Source organism: Adiantum capillus-veneris, chromosome 8 (assembly GCF_014529385.1).
Source record: "Adiantum capillus-veneris isolate H3 chromosome 8, ASM1452938v2, whole genome shotgun sequence".
Classification (NCBI taxonomy): domain Eukaryota; kingdom Viridiplantae; phylum Streptophyta; class Polypodiopsida; order Polypodiales; family Pteridaceae; genus Adiantum; species Adiantum capillus-veneris.
In genome coordinates this window covers 165,782,841-165,800,576 of record NC_140938.1, presented here as the reverse complement: position 1 = coordinate 165,800,576, position 17,736 = coordinate 165,782,841, and the positions used below count along the sequence as shown (strand labels likewise).

General features: G+C 44.2%; 1 protein-coding gene across 1 annotated transcript; it reads right to left on the bottom strand.

Annotated features, from left to right (window-relative positions):
- Positions 1-3,236: 3,236 nt before the first annotated feature.
- On the bottom strand, positions 3,237-4,427 carry LOC147453301 (putative calcium-binding protein CML18). Its single transcript, XM_086518718.1, has one exon. It carries the CDS (start codon positions 4,255-4,257, stop codon positions 3,493-3,495), a length of 765 nt encoding a protein of 254 aa, XP_086374844.1. The 5' UTR covers positions 4,258-4,427; the 3' UTR covers positions 3,237-3,492.
- Between the last annotated feature and the right edge of the window lie 13,309 nt (positions 4,428-17,736).

The window sequence follows — 17,736 nt, the reverse complement described above, 5'->3', positions numbered from 1 at the left end:
TATCAGTGCTCTCTCCTGTCGACTGTGTGTGTCACCTCGCACAGGACGTACTGGCCTAAAAGCTGTCGAAAGGCGCCAGACAAAGCTAAAGCTGCCACGTGTACGGGGGGAGGGGCCGGAATCCCTTCCCCTATTATTATAGTATAGATTTTAGTATAGATACCCCTCTAATTTGTGGAAATTCCCAAAATACCCCTTCAATTTCAAAATTCCCAAAAATATCCTTATATCTATTTTTGGAATTTCTAATGTTTATTCTTTTGTGACAATTAAGATCCGTTTTGAGTGCTTAGCATGTAATTTGTCACAAATGATCTCAAAAAAGAAAAAGACAATCATGTCTAAAAATAATGACACAATTCATCTCCAAAGCCTACATAACCAAAGCAAGTTCTAGTTTTAGCATCTTGTACTGATAGACGAATCGCTTCTTATGGAAAGCTACAAATTTTTTTATCTCTGGAGATATTTAATCTCATAACCACTCTGTTACGAGCTACCTGTGTCTCCTGTAGGACGTACTCTAAAACCTGCAGGCCACCTCCACTGCAGGTTGAGAGAGAGAGAGGAGACCCTTCGTACTACGTAGGCCGCCTCCGCTGCCATCCTTCAATCTCGTGCCTCGAGCCAAAGAGTTAGGAAAAATATTCTTTTCGAGCACTGCTCACTACTCGGGAGTCAGTGCACGAGGCTTTAGCAATACCTAGGCTAGAGCCTAGACAAAAGGTGTTCGGGACTCTCTCTCTCTCTCTCTCTCTCTCTCTCTCTCTCTCTCTCATGCTCCTCGACCGTGTCACCTCGCACAGGGCGCACTGGCCTGAAAGCTGCCGAAAGGCGCCAGAGTAAGTTAAAGCTGCCACGTGTCCGGGGAGAGGGGCCGAAATCCCTCCCCCTATTATTATAGTATAGATTATATGTGCCACAATGACATGACATACAAATAATAAGAGAAGCGGTACTTACAAAGAGACAGAAGATAAAAGTACATATGGCTCAAGTGGTAGTAAGCATAGATATATAGCACTAGCTTGCGCGACCCGAAACGACCATTGCAATCAACCCTTTCAATTCAAAATGGTCTCGCCCACTCTTACTATGACACAAATTAAATTAATGACGCACAGTGTATTCATAAGTTGTGCTTGTATGATCTTAATTAGTTTTTTTCATGGTTCTCACACACACACACACTCTCAAAGAGGGCAACATGGTTTTCATTCCAAATAGGAGCCAATAGTTCTTTTACAAAAAAGAGGCTTCTTTATAAGAGAGTAATCATAAGAAACATAAAGGATAAAACATAAGGAATCCCAAGCCCAAATAGAGATCACCATCAAACCAAACCCATTGTAGAAAGCATCATTTAGGTTTAAAACAAAGCTTGCGATAGACACGGGTTCGCACTCATAACACCCACGGGCCAATGTATCGCACACTTCGTCCAAGCCGCCTCAGGGTATCATCCACAACATACATTCTCACTTTCCAATTCTCTGCTTCAAATCCAAAGGAAGGTAGTTCTTTTATGGGCCGTTGATACCCTCTCTCTCTAAGAGAGACATGACCCTGTCTTGCTGCCCAGTTCACAATTTGGAACATGTGTACAACAGTCCAAAGTCGATATTTTCCAAGCAGCAACCTAGTTGACAACTTGCTTCATATAGATCATGAACATGGATCCTATAAGTGTGCGCACACGTCTGTAGTCATGACTTGTTGCGTTCAGTGGAACTCACTATGTGTGTGTGTGTGTGTGTGTGTGTGTGTGTGTGTCGCACTCGCCGTCTCCCTGGGCTAACTTGTCAAACCTAGAGCACGCTCGTCGTTTGATTTGGTCTCTCCCACGTAGCTCGGGAGGGTACCAACTTCTCTCTCTCTCTCTCTCTCTCTCTCTCTTCAAAACCATAAAAAAAGATCATTTTTTAGAACGATCAAAATAGAGAGGGAGAGAGAGAGAGAGAGAGAGAGAGAGGGGGGAGAGAGGAAACCTATGGGTGGTGATGATGTTGATGATGATGATGATCTAGCTCTCTCTCTCTCTCTCTCTCTCTCTCTCTCTGTGTGTGTGCAATCTATCTCTTGTCTCGTGCGCTGTGTCTTGCTGCTCTTTGCCCTCTCTCTCTCTCTCTCTCTCTCTCTCTCTCTCTCTCTCTCTCTCTCTCTCTCTCTCTCTCTCAGCTAGTAGCACTTCTTGTTTCATTTTATATTTCTTTCGTACCCAAACATGGTATCAGATTCACCAATTTGTGTCTCATAGGTCATTTTGGCCTCTTGAAGAGGTTAATATATTATTCCCCTCTAATTTGTAGAAATTTCCAAAATACCCCTGAAATTTCAAAAATCCCCAAAACACCCTTTATCTATTTTGATTGGATTGATCAAGATTTTCTAATCATTATTCCTTTTCGGCAATTGAGATCTGTTTTTGAGTACTTAGCATGTAATTTGTCACAAATTATCCTTCAAAAAATACAATTATGTTTGAAAATAACGAAGCAATTCATCTCCAAAGCCTCCAAGTCAAATTTTCGTTATAGCATCTTCTATTGATAGACAATCAATCTTCTAATAAAAAGCTACAAAAAGAAATTATCTTTGGAAAAATTTAATCTCACAACCATGACTTTGGGAATTTTTGAAATTTGAGGGATATTTTGGAAAATTCCACATAATAGATGGGTATTTTGTTAATTTTGGCTATTTATTTTGGACAGTCTCTTGAAGTTTTGGCCTCAATCTTGACGTTAACGTATCATTTCATTTCTTTCCCATCACACTCGCACACAGAGAGGGGGTATTCTCTCTCTCTCTCTCTCTCTCTCACACACACACACACACACACACACATACACACATGGAGTATGGTCTCTGGCGGCTCTGGCCTACAAACCTCATCGTCAAAGTCTCTCTCTCTCTCTCTCTCTCTCTCTCTCTTAAAGTTCACTTTAAAGCGTTCATTGCAAAGCATGAGGACGTTGCGTTTAGTGGCGTGTCACTCTCGCTGTTTAGCCGAGCTGACTTGAGAGACTAAGAGAACACTCGCCAGTTGATTCAGCTTTTACCACATGGCCGCCTGAATTCCTATGTCCTCTCGTATAGATGAGAAGTGGGATAGATAACGGACATCTTTCTACAGCGGGAAGTCATATGATCTTTGAATGGTTGTGGCTATTGTTGTCTAAAGGTTATAGTTATGTTTGGTTCTAAAGGTTATGGTTATGTTTGGTTCTTGGCTATCATTTCAATTCAAATATAGCTATAGTTACAAATAGTATAATTACAAATATTGGTAAGACATAGCTCATCTATGAACTCACAACATAAGTATGAAGAAATCTCTTACATCAAGTATGTAATGAGGGTTCATAACATATGCTACGAATAGAGGTACGTGAATCTGACGGACTAAATTCATTTCCGATCGACAAGTTTTGCAATGATTTCGTTTTGGCATCTGGATTTTACGATGTAGGGCCACATGGCGTGATATTATTAGAAGATGAGCGGTGTCATCATGCGCTTGAAGTCGTCGAAATCCACGTGGCCGACGCCTTTACGGTCTACCCCGCGGATCATCCGGCGGCAGTCCTCCATGGAGGCGGAGTGCGCCACGTGACCCCCCAGGCGCTGCAGCACCTGCTGCAGGCCTTCGGCCGTGATGCGTCCTTTCTTCTCCAAGTCGAAGATGGCGAAGGCGGCCGCCATCTCTTCCTCCACTGCCACCTCTTTCTCCTCCTCCACACACCGCCTGTTCATCTCCACAAACTCATTCAGATCTATAAATCCATCACCATCAGCATCCACTTCCCGCACCATCAGCGCCGCCTCCTCCCTCGTCGTCTCGTCCCCCAGAGACACCAATACTGCCTGCAGCTCCTCCGTCGATATCTTACCGTCCCCATTGGCATCAAACTGCGCAAACACTTGTTCTATCTCTGCCATTCCGCCCTCTGCTGCTGATGCCGCCGATGAAGGAGATGCCACGGCAGAGCTGTACTCGCAGCTTGACTTACCCTTTCCGTTCCCCACGACTGCTGGAGATGTAGGCGTTCTTGGACTCCCCATTGCCGTCGACGGCTCTCGCCCTGCTGCTGCTTCCCGCCTCGTCCTCTTGCTACTGCCGATACTGGGCAGCGGAAAGCGGAACTTCTTTTGAAAGGACGTGGGCGATGTCCTGGGCGAGCTGCAAGGAGAGGACGGGGTGCTTGACGATGGGGAATTCGTGCGTGAGTGACTCAGCTTCAACGGAAGCTTCATGATAAGCTTTCTTTCACCGACCGCGACTGTTGCGTACGAGAGAGCTTAGATATAGATGTACAAGGAGAGCTAGCCGAAACGACGCTAGCTGCACACAGAGCTGCGGTACTAGTTTTGATGGTGGTATTCTTGTGTGTGTGTGTGTGTGTGTGTGTGTGTGAGAGAGCTCTACGATTGATCAGACGGTTGCTCTTATTTAAACAGGTAGGGAACGAGAATCCTGCGGGCGAAGGAAGACGAACTTCAGTAAAATTTCCCCACCTTCCACGAACCTTCCTGGAGGCTTCGTTATCACCATCCGAATCGTGGAACCTTCCTGGAGGCTTCGTTATCACCATCCGAATGAAGATGCAGTCCTGTTTCTTGACTTTAGAGATTGTTCGCCACTAGTCACCACGACACGCATAATTATCGGTAACCCCCATCATCGAAGGGCGGTGTCAACACGTTATTCTTTATTGTCTTCCTCGAACTCTTCAATATAGCAGAAGAGCGGATTCCCACGAGCAGGGTTCTATCCATGCCGTTCGTCAGCAATTTTTTCTGAAAGCTGTAAAACGAAGCAGGCAGGAGGGAGCGCGCTCTTGTGTGAAGTAAGAAGACTCTCTCCTTCTCAAGCTTTAATGGAAAGAATATCACCTAATCCAAGCTTGTGAGAAGGAAGGCCAACACCAACAACTCTTGGCTTTGTGATGCAAATCCAACCAAGAGCCAAGCTTCAATGCATGCTCATCTCCTCTACCATGCTAATTACTAAGCTAAGCTATGCTAATATGAGTGATTATGTGAGGAGATGTACATCTTTCTCGTATACTCCTTCTTCCTCTCAATCTACTCTCATACCCCGCTAGCTCTCACCATCTTCGAATGTGTGTGAGGTCTTGGGTCTGAGACCGTGAGGGAATTGATGTTGTGTTTGATAAGTGTTTTGCATAGTGCATGAAGCTTCCATCTTCATTGCACTAGCTAGTATGTCGCTCTAATTTTGGGAGCAGGTCGAATGGGTTGGAATCTGTGGAGATGCCGGGGAAAAAAGTGAGAGAAAGGGAGGCGTTTACCTGGGTCACACAACGTGGCGAGCAGGTGTGTCGGCCCTGTCGACATCTGGGCCCTCCTTGTGAGTTTTATTTGATGGTCGTCGCGGTTTCTTTGTGTGCGATGTTGTGGACCAAGCAGCGTGTGCTTACTCTGAGTCGTCTACATTACGTGGTCTGAATCTGGTGGGTGCTGTCGACCATCCCTGTTTACTGTAAGTGTTCTACGTTACCTCGTGGTGCTTGTAGTCTGTTGTGACTCTGCTGGGCTGGTTGTGATGATGTGGCTGAAGTCTGACGCTCGGGCCAGGGGGGAAGCAGAGCCATCAACTGCCTGCAGGAAAAGAAAATGTGCTGATATGCCAACAAAGGACAGGGCACCAAGAACACCTACAAAGATGATGGAGGTTAGTGTTACTGTATCGGTAGGGGGTGGAGATGTGGATGTAGAGTTGCTACAGCAAATGGAGAAAGGAGGCTATAACTGGGGTGTGTGCAGTTGAGAGGGGTGGTGTTCTTTTCCATTTGCATTTACAGATGGTCGTGAGGCTCTTGGCGTCTTCATTGATTGCTGTGAATAGGAAAGTGAAAGAATATCTAGGATGGGACAAGGCATTGCCTCTGGGCGGGATGGTGTTGTGCCGTGGGCTTAAGCAATGGAAAATGCATACTTTTGAGGGTATGGTTGGTTATTGTTTGAAGGAGAGTGGTGAGGCGCATTTTCAAAAAACACTGCATAATATAATTGCTGATGATGTCAATACGGGGATAGAGTTATATAGCTTATATGGTGCGGACGAGGTAAAAAACAAAGTTTGTTTGACCCCAGGCAATATCTTCAATAGAGCGTTGATGTTTTGGAAGTATAGATTGAAGCACCCTATGGGTAACGACTTCTTGTCGACTTTACATAGAATGGTGAAAAGCGGGAAGTATTATCCGTCTTCGTTGTGGATAACTCCGCACCAAGGGCGGGGGATGGAGTTGGGCAAAATAAAGGCACTTTGGAGGTGCATGGTGCATCCATCGACTGCTTCATACCAGGATATCACTAATATCTTTGTCAACAGTGATACATATAGCACGACGCACCCGCGGTCGGACTGGTTTCTATCGTGTTGGCAGGAAAGAGGAAGGTAAAACATGAGCTTCGTTGAGTTAATGGTTCGCAAACGCAAGTCGTTTTGATGCTTAGCGTGTTTGGTAGCCCGGATCTTCCCTTTGCTGACATTGCTGATGCGCATGTGCGAGATGCTGATGATAACAATGCAGATTTGTATGCGATAGATGCAGAAATAGGGGATGAGTATATCTCGCTTGTGCATCAAATCGGTGTAACAACAGTTGCTTAGCATAGTGATTCTGGTTGTTTGTAGTATTGTATTTGTTTGTTTTTTTGTTTGGACAATGGTATTGACAATGTTGTGCTCATTCTGCCAGGCATAGAATGGACGACCAAAATCAAGACCAGCTATTGGCATTGGAGGATACGCAACCAGATGACTCATTCACGCAAGTCGAAGATGCACGAATTGATAGGATTGAGGACTTGTTGGTGGACATTTTAAAGGAATTCCTTGGTGACCAGACAAGGAGTCAGCCATCACTACGCTCTGAACTTCTTGAAGCGATTTCTAGCATAAAAAGTGTGATCGACAGTTACGATGTTAATGTTGTCGATGTCCAAGTGACAAAGTTGGAAGAGCAGATTTTGCTACTGCAAAAAGAAGTTGCTGGATTGAAGACACAGTTAAACCGCCTAAATGCAATAGCATGTAGGCTTTCAAATCTAGTCAGGCTGGTATTTGAAATATAGGTGCAGTCATGAAAGTCAACTACTGTGCGGACAATGTCGTTTTGTGTGGTCTGTAATGGTTGGTTACTGATGTATACTTATCTGTGTCATGTCAGTCAAGTACCGTGCGGACAATGTCATTTTGTTTGGTCTACAATCATTCCCTGTCGACTTGTACTTATTTGCGTCATGATATACAGTTTGCTCCAGATGTAATGAAGCAATGCTTCAGTTTTGTGCAAGTCTAGATCTCCACGACATGAAACTTACAGTTCTCATGTATATACAATCTGATTTTGTGTGGTTTGTAATGATTCCCTATCATCATCATGTACAGTTTCCTCTTGATCTAATGAGCCAGAAGTTTTGTATGGCTCCAGAAGTCTGCAACATGAAACTCTTGGCTGTTGTTTGTGTGAGTATCAAAAATCAAATTTTAAGAGGTCTCTGGCACGAAAGTTCCTGCCCATGTCTTTGTAAGTTATCAACAGTCTAGGATGAAAGTACCCCATCAAGGCTCTTGCAAACGTCTGTGCTGGCTGAAGACGGGCAAAGACCCCCCGTGGCTGCGTTACAAGCATCTTGCCATGAGAGTCCCCCATGATGTCTCTATACGATGGAAAGACCGGCGCTGCCTGAAGATGGGCGAAGGCAAGGCCTGCCCGCGAGAACGTTGACGCGAGTGTGACAAACGGAGTCCACTGCCAGAGTTTTGTTTTGGGAGAGCACCGCACGACGAATCTTTGGCACTAATTAATTAATGGGTTGTACAAAAGACCCAGTAGGTCCCCCAAAATGTATTGAAGGAACACAAGAAATTGTATTGTAAAATGTCTCTCTTGATGGGAGAAACCATAATACAAAGCCTTTTGTAGGGGAGACATGCTCCGAGAAAATCCGATCCTCAACTATTGTCAATTGCTTAATTTCTCTCTCTTTTGAAGTATTGTTCATGCTATCTAACTAGGTGTTATGCTTTTTGTTGCTCTCTCCACCCAAGTACTCTTGTTAATCTCATTAGGAATCTATTAATTCTAATGAAATGCTCACTATGTTCATGCTATTTTCAGCTAGACACAAGTTACTAGGCCATTAAATGTTACACTAAGACTTACTTCTCAACTTGACCAACGATGGCACCAGTGTTGATGTGGAATTTGTAGCCATCTTGAGCTATTTTTAGGCTATTTTTGACCATTTTTATGGTTACTTTTAAGCATTTTTAACCCAAAAATACCCTTTTTGTTCGTAAAATTCCCAAACAAAATGCTTTTATTGTGCAAAATTTTATTTTAGCTCAAATTTCATGTTGATCCTCATTTTTCCACTTGGTAAGCACTTTAGACGCGTCTTTTACGCTCGCGCATGAAACATGTTGTTTTTGGTCAAGATCGGCCACATTGAACTTTCTAGGCAAAACGAGCATGCCACTCCGAAACACTTGACATTTGTACATCCCTTAACAAAATTATGCATACTTTAATGTGGTAAAACATGCACCGATGCCACGTACGTGTCCTCGCCTGCTTGACAAGGTATGTAAAGGCCTGTAACCTTGGCATCTGTTTTTGCATGTATCACACTATGTACATTGTAGCATTTTGTCCTACGCATTTAAAAAAAAAAAGAGTGAGGTAGATATTTTGATTTTCACATTATGCATGTGCCATGACTTGACACCGTATTAAAGAAGGCTTGGCTAAGTGCATCGGAGAAACAGAGGGTCACACATTTCTCGACCTTGTTCCTCGATCAACAAGGTGAGAATAATGTCTACCAAGGCAAAGACAGAACCAACAATACCAAAGACTCCCACGAGAACACTGTTGTGTAAAGGCGTTGAGCCTTTGCCTGGGGCCAGATGTCTAATGTCCGATCGCATGCCCACCGTGTGTACACTCCCTTATTCATTATATACATACGAATAAGGAGCTCTTTACTCATACTTCTTGAGGTTACTCCACCCACACTCTCGTGCTTCTCCTCTTCTCCACATGCACTGCATCGTGCCAGGCACGCACACATCCGCGCACATGTACACTCACAAGTGGTATCAAAGCTACGACTTGGCGATAGCTGTGGTCCCGGAGCTCGACGCTTGGCGGCATCGGATCGACACGGATCCGGTGAGGTTTGGTTGTACCTTGAGGAGATCCGACGGATCTCAGAATACCCGCATGTGCAGCCCCCCTCAGACAAGAGGGATCTCAAGGATTCGTAGAGAATCAGAAGAGATGTGGAGATTCTGAAAACAGGGGAAAAAGGTTGTTCGTAGAGCTTGAGGCAAGAAATCAAGCAAAGCATTGGAGGATTGCATGTTGGAACAGGGAGAGTTTTGGAGCTCACGGGCCGAGCTTAGCATTTAAGCATGAAAATTGAGCACTTGCAATTGTGTGCAAGAACTCAATGTAGATTGCAGAGCTCGAGCAAGCAAAGCAATGGAAACAGAAAGCAAGGCTTGGAACAGAAAACACAGGGAAACAAGCAGGGAAGTCGAATCTCTGCTCAGATATTGTAGAGTGAGCATTGGAAGCCAAAAGGGCTCTCGGAGCACAGAATCGAGCAAAGTGTGTGTGCTTGTCTGCTAAAGCCAGCAAGGCGGGCAGTCATTGCCGAGCATAAGCTAAAGCAAATTGGCCGAAGGCCTCGGCTGATCAAGGAGCCCCCAAGTAGAAGAGTATGAGGAGGAGGATGGAGTCAAAGGCTCATAGAAAGCAACAAATGAATGATGTGCACAAAATGCTAGCAGCTTGATGTAGATTGCAAGAATCAAGCAAGGAAAAGTGTGGTGTGGTGTGTGCACACACATAGACACACGCTGGCAAATAGGGTAAACCTCGGTAGTGCTGGAAAATCAGTGCAATGATCTCGTGAGCGGGCAGAGATTCGGGCTGCAGCGAGAAGCGCTAGGCTCTTTGAGCACAATCAAGCAGGCAAGTTGAAGCTAGGACAACCACACACACACCCCCCCGCCCAATCTCGACATTGTCTGATTTTTGTTAGTTTCAACAGGGATTAGTTTCCATTTAATTTAAATCTTTTGACTTACACACATAATGTGTGCAAGCCCCCCCACTTAGGCCCTCCCTCCCACCATAGCCCTCGATCTCCTTGCTCTAGATCAAGCAGCTATTTGGCTAGCGTGATTTTGCCCGACGATGAAAGACAACATCGAGTGTTTTCTCGGCTTCAAGCATAGGTGGCCACAGCTTCAGTGCTTCTGTCCGGCAGTGGAAGGCGGCATCGATGATTTTTCCCTTGGCTTCGACTTAGCGAGAGCGGTTTGACTCTCCTCTGATGTAGCTTCGGCATCGCCTTTTCCCCTCCCACGCCCATCCTAGGGCGGATTTGGCTCCGATGGACATCCTCAAGTTCTCGACCTCGACACGGCAGAAGACAATAGAGTGAGAGCGGCATGGGCTCTCCTCTCGTCCACCATCCGGAGCGGCCCCAGCTTCGCTCCTAGCACTTTTGACCTCCAAAGGTCGGGACATGTAGTCTCATGTACGATTGTGTGGAGCATTCTAGAGAGCTTTTGGCATGGTCTTGTGCAGTTTCATGTTATGTATGCATTATGCAGATACAATTTGAGCTAGCTATAGCTCAATGGTACCAGGTTCACAGGTTTGCAGATTTTTGGACAAGTATAGGTCCATAGAGACACTCATTCAAGAGGGAGCCAGTTTGCCCGGGTTTTGGCAGTGCTATGCATGGCATTTGTGGATCTGTTTATACTGAGACACCGAGTGTCTGCTTTGGCATAGTTTTTAGGTAATATTTTTTTAGATTTTGCTTAAAATATAGGAGAAATTCTGTCCATTTGTCCCCATATTCTCTCCATGTTTTGCTCGTATTTTCAATTTACTCTTTGATGGTTTAGTTGTCGAGTTTACTCCCGCTCTAGTAGTTATCTGTAGTTTTTTGACTCATTTTTCAAAGGAAACTCTGTTTGTTTTTCTCCGTCTTCTCCCCATAAAAGTTTGCAATGTTATGCATCTTGTACAATGGTCGATATATTCCCACTTTGACAGTAATTGAGTGTTTACTCTCACTTTGATGCTTGGACCCTATTAGGAGAAATATGAACCTTGCATGGGCCTTGTAAGGAATCCTAATTTTTAGGAATTAAGGCTAATGTTGTGTGGGGTTTAGGGGGCAAGGGCATTGAAGAAGCTAGTTTTGAGTAGGCTTTTCTAGCCTTTTTTTAAGACAAATGTAGGATGTGGACCTAAAGGGTTACTTTCTCTCTATAGCTTTTTTTAAAGTGAAAGAAGCATAGAGGTGTGTCCACATCAGCAAAAATGTGGCTCACAAAGAGACAAAATTTGACTTTTAAAAAAAAAAATCATTTTTACTTGTTTTTTACTTAAAACTCCCTCCCAACATATATACATATCCAAAAATCATTTTTGACCCATTTTTTAATCCACAAGCTTAGAAAATCCATTTTTTCAAAACTCTTTTCCCCCAAAAAGTAATAAACATTTTGTTCTCTCCTCCTCCCTCCTCCCTCCTCCCTCCTCCCTCCTGTCTCTCTCTCCCTCCCTTCCCCTACCTTCCTCCTCCTCCCCAATCTCTCCCTCCCTCCTTCTCTCCTCCCATCTTCCTCAACCTCTCTACCCTTCCCCCTCTATCTTTTCATCATTTGCTTCCTCACGCAACAGCTTCCATGGTGCTCACGAACATCACAAACGGTTTGCTTCCACCACCACGTGCTCCTCACACTAAAAGCATCCATATTCGCTTACCCACGGCATTTGCACCGAAGACCACTAGTGAAGGTGATCAAAGGTCATCACAGGAGAGTCGCACCGCTTGTGAGACCAATGTTGACATTTGGGTGGATGGCCATTTGTATCCTTACGATCCTATAAGCTGCTTCCATCCACCGTTTAATAGCCTTTCCACATTTCTTCAATTTCTTGGGAGGGGAGAAGCAGGCTTGTTAGGCTATTGCAAGCGGTTGTGTATGGGTGTAGGTGCTTCTTTGCATATGTGGATGCACGAATGTCAAGCTCTTCACCTCAAGACAACGGCATTACAAGAGAGTGTTGCCTCTTCGGAGAGGATAGTTAAAACTCTTGAACAACAAATGCAAGAAAAGGAGTCCCACATCCAGAAGCTTACCAACACCATCACATACTTGAAAGAAACACCCCTTGGTGCAAGGGAAGGCAAACACACGTATTCATCCATTGAAACTCTTGCACATTCGGGAGGAGCACGCAAACGACGAGTTACAGCCACAAGGTGATTTGGTCTTTACTTACATGATTTATTCTTACTTTACACTATTTTCTAACATTTATGTTTATTTGTTGCTAGAAACTTCGTCCAGGAGGTATACGGTGGAACAAGCCAAGATGATCGAGTCAACCTTCTCACTAGTTGTCTCAATACCCAGGACGTGATTTCTATCTTACAATCACCTGGAGGTAAGCACATTAAGGATGCAGTCACCAAGGACCTTATGCGTAAATTAAGAAATGTGGTTAGTGATGATGACGTTTAACAAGCTTGTGATAAGGCTGGAATCAGCACCAAAGCCTATCACGCTATTTTCCAACTCCTAAAGGATGCCCTCAAAGAACATGGCATTGTGGAAAACCTATTTCGCGTTCCTCACAAGGTCAAGCTCACAAAGAAGGCCACAAACGAAGATGCGTTCTCCCGCATTGGGACATACCTACACATTGAGGACACAATGCCAACTTCCCTTTATGCTTCGTGCGCAACAAAGACAAGGGGAAAAGGTAAGAAACAATCCATAAGACCTTCGGAGAAGGGCTTTCCTTACAAAATGTGGAACAATATTTGGTGGATCTTAGAAGGCTTCAAGAAGCCATGCTTAGATTTTACGAGTTACCTGAAGAAGGTGACACACTTTACTTTTTTCTTTGGTATTATTCTTATCATAGACTCTAAAGTTTAGGGTCTTAGCACTATTTATTTTGTAGTGCTTGGCACAAAGGTCGCTTTTGTGCTGAAACTCGATGAGTGTCAAATAGTGAAAGGCCGAAGGTTAGAGAGGCTAAGTGTCACTCTAATAAACGAGGCCCTTCTGCAAACCAAGTGAAGGGATTCAGTCGAGCCATCTCCCACCCCATCTTTTAGCGTCGTGCAATCAGAGAAAGACATTTGGTGGTTGGGTGCTATTGAGGTGCCCAAAGAGACCAATGGAGTACTTTCATGGATTTTTGAGAGAACTCCATGGATCACAGAAGTAATACACTCCCAAATTACAGGTCAGAAGTTGGAGATTGAGGGTTTTGGTAGTTATGATGTGGAGTGGCACTTAGGTGGGGATTTGAAGACCATAAAGTGTTTGCTTGGCTGCAAACAAGGGGCTTCTTCTCTCATGCCTTGTCCATTTTGCACTCGAGGGTACAAACCTAATGGACAAAAATCACATAAGAGCACTGCAAAGGCCGGTTCCATGCTTCCATGGCAAGGGCATGGAGAACAAGGGTTAGATTGTCGTGATGTCGGAGATGAAGGTAGAGAATGGAAAGCGTCTATTCTGAGATGTCCCATGCTCAATGCCCCAGACCGTGATCAAAGGACCACGTTTGGAATCCAATCTTTCGATTTCCTCTATCGAATGTACATTTTTGTACATTACACGCATTCATGCGTATTTTTGATAGGCTATTGAAGCTCCACATTGACTATGCTTTCACAATGAAACCGTTGGAAAAGTCCCAAGAAGCGATCGAAAGAGTGGAGGTACTCTTGAATTCCATTGGCTGTCACGATGGAAATGTGTCTATCGTTGCTGCAAAGAACACAGGGGAGGCCCATGAAATTGCTCAACAAGTGTCAATGAGTGGACAAAAAGCTAGACACTTTTTAAAGAAAGTTTCCCAGGGAAAGCCAAGTCAATATGATGCTCAAAACAGCTCCAACCAGTAGGCAGGTAACCTTTGGGATCTTTGGAAGGAGTTATGCAAAGCTACAACCGACAATGATTCAAATGGCGAGCTTGCAAACAAGCACAAGCAAGTTTGGGAACATTTTGATAAAATGGTCAAGCTTATGGGCCTTAACAGCACAACAGAAGAACAACGCCAATCATTTCAAGAAGCCTTGGCGGATTTTACCAAGGTCTTCACCCTTTCTTGGGGTGAAAATAACATCACACATTACATGATAAGTCATTTTACATGGTGTATTCATTACAAGGGATTGTTTTTATTTAATAATGTGGATCATTTACTCATGTGAACAACATATCTTGTTTGCGCATGGTGCATTTTTTATGCACAAGTATGGATCGCTTGAAATTTTTAGCACTCAAGGCATGGAGAAGTCCCATTATCAAGCAAGGGGAGTATACTTCAAAAATACTCGACATGGTGGTGGAATGGTGCAATCCAATTATTTGGAGGAGATGTTCAATTGGTTTTTTCGCACAACATTTGCTCGTAAGCTCACAATGGAGCGTGCACGATAATCCAAGATTTCTATTGAAGTGCGGAAATGGAGTCGTCAAGAGCATAGCAACAAGTGACAAATGTCGCAAGGTCCCACCAAGCATGCTGCATGGCGGCGATACAGAGTGTGACAAGGATCAAAGTGGATACTGCGCGAGTCACTAAACGTGAACGCAGGCTCCAACTCTTAGCGACATGTTTATTTAAAAAATAATACTTTTTAAAAAAAAATTAGTGTGAACAGGGCCCTTTTTAAATGGGCCCTTATAAATATTGCATGCTCTCATAAACCACTCATTTCTTAAGAACATGTGAGCTCTTACCAACGAAATGGCGCACACCAAATAAACCATGAAAGAGAATCCGCATGCCAACAAAAACACCCTCCAAGGATGTGAGAAGCCGTCATGGATTAAAGGCACAAGAAAACGGCCACGAACGCCTGGCCGTTCTAGGAACTCATCTAGTAGTGGGCATGGTGGTAGGGCACGAGAGTCATCGAGGACTGTTGAATCTCCACCTCCTCAAGATATAACACCTAGAAGGAGAATGAAGCAACGTGCCCAGCGCTGGAGAGAAGAAGAGGGCCAGCAAACAACAGAGTCCGATAGGAAGCAGCCGTAGCACCACCAATCACAAACAGGACCATCCAGGACTCGGGTGGTCCATACAAACACTGAATCAGAGAGTGAGCCCCCATGGCTGCGAGATAAAATACCGCGCACACATCGGGTGGCCGTTGGGGGGAAGACATTGCCTCAATGCCAGGGAGCTCTCCCCACACGACAAGATCGGCAGCCAAGGGAAGAGGAAGAATCAGAAGAGGCTGCACAACCAGCCCCTAAGAATGTAAACAGGCGCAAGTCAAAGTTTTTCAAGAAGCCTAAACACCGCCCACCAGCAAATGTGCAAGTGCCCCCAAGACAACCGCAGCGGCGCCGAAAATAAGCAAGGGCATTTGTAGAAATCTGCCACTACCAGAAGACGACGGAGCTTTTGATTCGACGCGCCCCCTTTGCTCGCACTGTGAAGGAGGTGCTTCAAAGCTATGGAAATCAGTATAGAATGAAAGCAATAGCACTAGAGGCTATTCAAGAAGCTGCAGAGGCCCACATCATTTTGGTGTTGGAAGATACCAACCTATGCGCCATACATGCAAAGCGAATGACAATACAGCCAAAAGATATGCATCTTGCACGTCGATTGCGACGAGACTTCGAGCATTAGCCGAAGTTACCCCTCTTTTTGTATTGCACACCCTTATCTTTGTAATGATTTGACTTTCCAATGACAATATGATCACAACAGTTGTGTCTACTGTGTCTTTTATCTTTGTAATGAAATGACTTTGTAATTTCAAGTTCTGTATGTAATTTCAATAAATTTGTGCTTTTTAAGTACCCTTGGGGGTAGATAAGCCTGATAGGCTTATCTACCCCCAAGGGTACTTAAAAAGCACAAATTTACTAAAACCTATTAGTTTTGCAACATTATTTTACATGGATCCTTGTGGACACCCTTTTTTGGCCATTTCAAGCTTTGAATTCCCTATAGGATATATAAAAAAAAAAAACATATTGTGAAACCAAGTGTCTATGCAACATTAATTTGGATTTTTCAAATGTCCAATGTAATTGGACTTTTTGGTGCACGGATGTACTAGGTAGAGCTAAGCAGGTGATAGTGTGCTGGAAAATTCATTTCATAATTGATTTCACCTTTTCTAGTGTCCTTGAGTGTGAACATATGCTGGAATTGCCATAAAAAGGGTGCATCGAAATTAATGATGCAAAACCAATTCATTTCAATAAATTTGTGCTTTGTAAGTATCCTAGGGGGTAGATAAGCCTACCAGGGGCAAAATAAAGCCTGGCCACAAGGGCGTGCAAATGGCCCATCCAAAACTGATGGATGGGCCATTTGCGCGCTCTTGTGGCCAGGATTCTTTTGGCCCTTGGTAGGCTTATCTACCCCCTAGGGAACATAAAATACCTAAATTTACTGAAATTACATACAGAACTTGAAATTACAAAGTTACCAATCAAAACAATTTTCATATCACCAATTGAAACAATTTTCAAGATTGACAAATCACATTCAAAAGAATTTGCAAGATAGAGAGACAATTTCAAATATTTTTTATTACTTCCAAAACGGTGATTTTACATCATGTATCTGAGGAGTTCATAATTTTTTTGACCATTCTTGGTGCCTATTTTGCGCGTAAGGCAACTCCCCAGTCAAGAGGGACTGCGCTATGGCCTTTGGGTCAGTTGAGCCAATGGAAGCATGTATCCCTATCTGGGAAAGCACTTTACCACGAAAGCCAGTGCCAAACGTTGTGCATACAAGGGATCGACGCACTAGGAACACTTGATGCGCAGTTTGAGCAATGGTGCTCAAACACAAAAACTTGCTCAAAGCTTTTAACGACCAAGTCATAAAATGGGCTTGGGGAGTAAATTCATTATGGATAATGGCCACATCACCAGGGGGGAGTTGTCCTAGGTAATGCGCAAGGGAAGCTTGAGGTCCAAAGCCCGCCGTCCGCTTGCCACCCGTCCTTGCAGCAAAATCATCAACCTCCACGACATCCTGTCATAAACCGATGAAGGTTGAGAAAAAAGACAATGAAGGATAAAATACTAACATGAAAATTAGGATACAATTTACCTCCTGCTCCTTGTCTTACTCCTCCCTGTTGCCCTTTGCATCCAAGTCAATGCTCCCATGCACCACAGATACGAGCTTTGGATCATCAGATGGGAGGTTGCATAATGGCATACGCATCTTAGCAGCCTCAACCTTGGCTTTCGTGGCTTAGAATTCTTCATCAACCACGTGAAACTGCTCTGCTGCCAGGACCTCCGCACATACAACTGCAATAGTGTCAGCACAACAGAGTCCCCATCGGCAAGAGCTTGCTTTCTAGGGCATCTGGCGTATTGTCTAAGGGACATTTGGTGCTGTTGCATAACACGATCAAGCATTCATCCATGCGCAGGCCAAATGCTTTCTCCAAATCATGCAGAACACATACTCCTCCCCATACACTAACATTGAGGAGAAGCGACTGATTTCTATCTATGGGATAGCCACATCCGTCAGTGGTAGTGGCACTGGAGTGTCACTAGGGCCAGCCACAACTATGGATTTCTCAACCACTTCCTCAAGACCCCTAGGGTACTCGAGCCGGTGTGCCTTTCCTTATGCTGTC

What these genes read in the sequence shown, in the direction of transcription:
- LOC147453301 (XM_086518718.1), bottom strand. Translation starts at nt 4,257, where the DNA reads ATGAAGCTTCCGTTGAAGCTGAGTCACTCACGCACGAATTCCCCATCG.